We start from the raw sequence: 6,347 nt of genomic DNA, 5'->3' as shown, positions 1-6,347 counted from the left end.
CAATTTATCATGATTACTCAAGGATAAGGTGTTGGAGTGATGGCTGCTGTCTAGATTTGATCAAAAATGACTTTTTTCAAATAGTGATGGTGCTGTTTTTTACATCAGTAATGTCCTGACTAATGATGACTTTGTAATCAGTTGAATGCCACTTTGATTAATTAAAGTACCAGTTTCCTTCCAAAACAGCAAAATCTGTACATTATTCCAAACTTTTGGCCGCCAGTGTGTGTGTGTGTGTGTTTGTCTATATATATATATATATATATATATATATATATATATATATATATATATATATATATATATATATATATATATATATATATATATTCAAATATATCTTAATGTTTATTTCCATTCTAAAAAAATTTACATTGCCGAAGCATTTATAAACTTTACATACGTACATATACACGCATATGTACACAATAAAGGAATCTGGTTTGGGCGCCGTTAATAAATAATGAGGACTTTTATTTTGAAATCTGAAACAGGGAGTGTTGCAGCTACAGTCATATGGACATTAAAATAAACCGTCTGAAACTCAAAAACAACCTACCAGTGATGAGAAGCACGGCATGGCTGAAAGACAGGACAATGAGGTAAATTTAACACGTATTAAAGGCAGAGTTCGTTTGTTTTGTTCAGTTTCTGCACGGACTTGTTTACAGGTTCAGAAAGAGGGCAAATAAACAGCAGGAGGAAAACATTTGTTTTATGAGCTATATGAGACTTTTATTCTGTTTTCTCTGTACTGAATGATTGTTTTCTGTAATTAACCTGTTTTAAAAAATTTGATATAGCTGTGAGGAGTTTAATTTAATAGTTTAATAATGGAAGTAAACCAGTTTAGTGCAGTTCTGTCATGTGTTGTCAGCCCCTTCCTCTAATGAAGCAGCAGCAACAACAACAACAACAACACGCTGTTCCTTGAGATTTCACTTGACTGCCATTAAATATAGACCACAGTACATGCATTTAACACTGTCATTTTCCACATTAAGCTAAAGATTTTTAAAGTACCCCAGTGGTGTTTTCGATTAATGTTGTCTCTCAGCTCTGCAAAGTTGTTCAATTATTCCTGTTCATTTAAGTCCTGTTTCACTTGCGTGGAATATTGATTGTTTATTAGTGGTTTGGAGATGTAATATGCGCATCCTGTCAGTATTGAGTAATCAGTTACTAGCTCACATTGTATGATCATGCACTTATTAAAGTGTTGGATCATGACCAAAGAACCGCCAGTGCTTTAAACAAGTATTTTGATCCATACTTATAAGTCTCATGCTATATATCCGTATTTGAGGTGCAACTGTTGTGTTTTGACTGTGTTTCTGCAGGTGGAAGAGGCTGAGCAGGTGTACCTGCTGATGAAAGATGAGTACAGGATATCACGCAATGTGCGTCTGTCCTGGTTTCTTAACAGACTCAATCAGGTCATTCGACCCAGTCCACAGTCTGAGCTGGTAAGAGACATTCAGTTTGGTTGTTTTACATAATATGTTTTTAGCCGTATTAAAAGGGTCATATCGTGCACATTTTATTATCTAATTTTTCTCCCTGAGATCAACTATTAGTGTTAATAAAGTTGTTTGTACTCCAAAACAATCATAATTTAATTTTGCATGACTGTTTTCCACCCTCTCTCTGACCCTTTGACTTAAATGGATCTTTTTTTGTTGTTTTTTTTGCTTCTGTGCCTTTACGACTTTTATGTAAACGCCCTCTTCACATGTTAAATAAGTCAAAGCACTGCCTCATCCTTCAGTAACAGCCTCTGTGACAGATTCACAAAATAATATGCCTTAAAATGTGCCGCTCAAACTATTAAAATCAGACTGAAAATATCAGGGAGAGATATGAAAAGTAAAATAAACTTCAGCTGTAGGGATCCATAAGAAGGATATGCAAAATGACAAAAATACTGATATAGTACACCGCCTGGCCAAAAAAATAAATAATTTTAAGGCAGTGTTATGATCTGGGGTTGCTTCAGTTGTTCATGTCTATGGCTCAGCAATGTTAAGCGGCAATAGCTGACTACCTGAATGTACTGAATGTCCAGGTTATCCCATCAATGGATTTTGTCTTACCTGACGACACAGGCATATTCCAGGACGACAATGTGAAGATTCATCAGGCTCAAATTGTGAAAGAGTGGTTCAGGGAGCATGAGGAATCATTTTCACACATGAATTAACCACCACAGAGTCCTGACCTTAACCCCATTGAAACTCTTTGAGATGTGCTGGAGAAGACTTTACGGAGTGGTTTGACTCTCCCGTTGTTAATACAAGATCTCGGACAAAAATCAATGCAACTTTGGATGGAAATAAATGTTGTGACGTTGCATAAGGTTGTCAAAACAATGCTACGACAAATGCACGCCGTTATCAAAGCTAGAGGCGGTATTGACGATGGGAGAGTTGATGGGATAACCTAGTTATTCAGTACATTCAGATAGTCAGCTGATTTGTATTGCCGCATAACATTGCTGAGCCTAGACCTGACCAACTGAAGCAACCCCAGATCATAACCATTATTTAAATCCAAATGGCAATTATTTTATTTATTTATTTTTTGGCCAGGCAGTGTATATTGGCACAATTTAATCAATTAATGACAGATTTTTTTCAGAGTATATATTAATGACAATGAGGTTGGTTTTGTTTGTTCTTTCCATTTTGTATTTGTGGGGAGGGAAATGTGCTTAATCTTTAAAGGGATAGTTCACCCAAAAATGAAATTTCTCTCATCATTTACTCACCCTCATGCCATCCCAGATGTGTATGACTTTCTTTCTTCTGCTGAACACAAACAAAGATTTTTAGAAGAATATTTTAGATCTGTAGGTCCATACAATGCAAGTGAATGGTGGCCAGAACTTTGAAGGTCCAAAGAGCACATAAAGGCAGCATAAAAGTAATTCATACAACTCCAGTGGTTTAATCCATGTCTTCAGAAGCAATATGAATCATGTGGGTGAGAAACAGATCAATATTTAAGTCCTTTGTTACCATAAATGGTGGTGGCGTAGTGGGCTGAAGCACAGAACTGGTAATGAACTGCTGGTTTGATCCCCACAGCCACCACCATTGTGTCCTTGAGCAAGGCACTTAACTCCAGGTTGCTCCGGGGGGATTGTCCCTGTAATAAGTGCACAAACCTAATAAGTGCACTCTAAGTCGCTTTGGATAAAAGCGTCTGCGCAATGCATACATGTAAGCGTAATAAATTATCCTCTCTAATTTAATGGATTTAACCACTGGAGTTGTATGGATTACCTTTATGCTGCTTTTATGTGCTTTTGAGCTTCTAAATTCTGGTCACCATTCACTTTGTCACATTGTATGGACCTACATAGCTTCTAAAATTCTTTGTTTGTCTTCAGCAGAAGAAAGTCATACACATCTGGGAATGTGAGAATTTTCATTTTTTGTTGAACTGTTCCTTTAATGGTCCTAAAATAGACTGCATTTTGTAAAATACGCTTTTATTCAAAGCGACAAATGAGGAATACAATAGAAGCAATTCATCCTAAGGTGGGAATAATATGAAAAGTGCTGCAATACAAATTTGCAAATTGCTCAGAGAAGCACAAATAGAGAGGAAGTTTAGAGCAATTTGATATTGATCTTTTTTTTTCTTTTTAGGAAGAAAGAAGACAGTTATTGCATTAGTAGGGTTGGGTCAGGTGCTCGCGAAAGAGATGTGTCTTTTAGATGTTTCTTTAAGGTGGCTAGAGAATCAGGAGTTTGCATTGCAGTAGTCCAGTCTAGATATAACAAGAGTCTGGACAAGTAGTTGTATAGCATGCTCAGATAGGAAGGGTCTGCTATTCATAATGTTATACATGTGACAGTAATTTACCAGATCTGTGCAAATCTTCATGGATTGTGATGTTCTGCATTGATAGTCTTTATCTCCTGGTCTCTCGGGCCGTATCTGTCTGATAACATTTTTGTGGTTTGTGGTGTGTCTGCTTAGCTCAAGTCAGAGAATGAGTTGGATGTTTTGAGTGTCCTACCAAAAGGATGGCAGCCCAATTCCCTTCCCTCGTCCTGCTCGTGTCTGCTGGTGCCTTCGACACGCGTGACCTTCCTGGCTCATCGGTACCGCTTAATCATCGAGCTGGATCTCAGTCCCTCCACTGGGATTGTGGTAAGAGATGCTGAATGTCAAGATTTTAGCTTACTGATGAAGTAATTTACCAAACAGTAAAAAAGAAAAAAGGATTGTTTCCAAACAGGTTTCCCAAACCCCCACTTGCTTAAATTGACCAAAATAAGCTCTTTTAAGAGCACAATGTCATATTCTGCTTTACTTCAGGATGACAGCACTGGAGAGATGATCTTTGATGAAGTCTTCCACGCTCTGTCTCGGTGTTTGGCTGGACTGGCGAGACCCTTTAAAGTTCCAGGAACTGATCATGAGTTCCGACCAGAGATCTTCATCACTATTCTAGCATATTCCTCCATCATTGGGCTAAGTTCACACCAGGTTTATCAAGTTATTTTTTAAGTCTCAAGTCAAGCAATGTTTAGCTAGAGCAAGGAAAAGCTTTATAATTGTTTGTGTCTGATCGGTCTCATCTGACCCATTCTGCCCGTCAGGTGTTGGTTCAGGGCTGTCAGCTGCACTGTATGGATCTGGATCAGTTTCTGCATCAGATCTATCAACAGTTGAGAACCGTGGAGAGCAACATCGCTGAAGTTCTACAGCAGCAGCACAATCAGGTGAGAGCAGCATATTCATATACATTATGAGTCTGTTGCTGTAACATTTAAAATATCAGATTGACTGGATATACTTCTATAATATATGTGTTTCTGTATGTTTTTAAATGTTCTTCAGATGAATGGTTCTCTGTATCAGTCTTTCTCTAATGATGTTGTGGAGGAGGCATCTCAGAGGAAGCCGGCGGTTTCTATGGTGACCGCAGATGTTGGGCTGGTCAGTATGGTGAGGCAGGGGATCCTGGCACTACAACTACTTCCTCCAAACTCGGGTGCAGGTCAGTTTTTATACACCTATAACTTATATTAAATGAATTGTTGAATATATGGTTGGTTGGTTACATGATTTATTATTATAATTTTGTTTTTTGGTGGATTTTCTCCCCAACTTGGAATGCCCAATGCGCTCTATAAGTTCTCGTGGTGGTGTAGTGACTCGCCTCAATCCGGGTGGTGGAGGACAAATCTCAGTTGCCTCCGCATCTGAGATCGTCAGTCCGCGCATCTTATCACGTGGCTTGTTACCTAGCACGTGTGGAGGCTCACACTATTCTCCGCGGCATCCACACACAACTCACCACGCGCCCCACCGAGAGCGAGAACCACATTATAGCAACCACGAGGAGGTTACCCCATGTGACTCTACCCTCCCTAGCAACTGGGCCAATTTGGTTGCTTAGGAGACCTGGCTTGAGTCACTCAGCACACCCTGGATTCGAACTTGCGACTCCAGGTGTGGTAGTCAGCATCTTTACTTGCTGAGCTAGGCCCCCCTACATACTTTATTTTTAATAAAAATGTGTTAATAATTTTTTTTTCCTGAAGGAAGATGCACATAAATGATGATCAAAGCCAAAAAATGTAATGTCTTGGATCAATATTTAATGAGGAAAACATAATTCTGATGGGAAGGGGGTCAAAATGACAATTTTTGAGCAAAACTACAGGTAAAAAAAGAATAACCTTAGAAAGGTGTCAGCATCATTATTTTATTTATACACAGAGCCCAGACACTTTAGGGCAGAAAAAGAATCATACATTTGTGAAATCCAAAAACTAGATAAAGGTATTGCACTAACTGAAGAGCCACAAGTGTCACTTATTCTTAATAATAGTGTGTTTTTGGACTCTCTTAAATCTTGTTTTTATGTGAATAAATAAAGGTACATTTCTAAATTTAACAGTATTTGTAAACCAGACCTTTGTATTGTTAAAAAAGGAAAAACTAGCCTCATACCATGTGACCCACATTTGGTTTTAATTACTATTGAAAATGGGTAAAATGGAACCACATTGAGAGAGAGATTTAACCACATAGGGCCTTAAAAATGAAGATGCAAAATGGAAAGTTTGTTCTGAACCAGATTCAAATAGGATATTAAGATATATTTAATAATTCTGGAGTTAAAGGCTCTCCAACTTTAGAAAAAAACACAAAAAAAGTGTTTTTTCCCCATTTTTGGACTTGCACCATTGGCATATAATTGAACGAGGGATGCTGGAATCAACTGATTTTAGTAATAGACATACTTACCTCTGTGAAAAAATAAAATAATGATGCTGGCACCTTTCTAAGGTTATTTTTTTGACCTGTAGTTTTGCTCCAAA

The 6,347-nt window shown here is 37.9% G+C and overlaps 1 protein-coding gene across 17 annotated transcripts in view; it reads left to right on the top strand.

The window, feature by feature from the left end:
• Positions 1 to 474: 474 nt before the first annotated feature.
• LOC127445886 (KICSTOR complex protein SZT2-like) overlaps positions 475 to 6,347 on the top strand; it is a 136,004-nt gene continuing 130,131 nt past the window's right edge. For all 17 annotated transcript variants that reach the window (XM_051706353.1, XM_051706352.1, XM_051706351.1 and 14 more), the window contains exons 1-6: positions 475 to 605; positions 1,344 to 1,469; positions 3,991 to 4,164; positions 4,333 to 4,503; positions 4,617 to 4,739; positions 4,858 to 5,017. In XM_051706353.1, coding sequence (XP_051562313.1) covers positions 582 to 605; positions 1,344 to 1,469; positions 3,991 to 4,164; positions 4,333 to 4,503; positions 4,617 to 4,739; positions 4,858 to 5,017 — 778 coding nt within the window. In that variant the 5' untranslated portion in view covers positions 475 to 581. The remainder of the gene's footprint in view (positions 606 to 1,343; positions 1,470 to 3,990; positions 4,165 to 4,332; positions 4,504 to 4,616; positions 4,740 to 4,857; positions 5,018 to 6,347) is intronic.

The sequence above is a fragment of the Myxocyprinus asiaticus genome, chromosome 9, assembly GCF_019703515.2.
Source record: "Myxocyprinus asiaticus isolate MX2 ecotype Aquarium Trade chromosome 9, UBuf_Myxa_2, whole genome shotgun sequence".
Lineage (NCBI taxonomy): Eukaryota > Metazoa > Chordata > Actinopteri > Cypriniformes > Catostomidae > Myxocyprinus > Myxocyprinus asiaticus.
The sequence above is the reverse complement of the archived record's forward strand: the minus strand, read 5'-3'. Positions and strand labels throughout refer to the sequence as shown.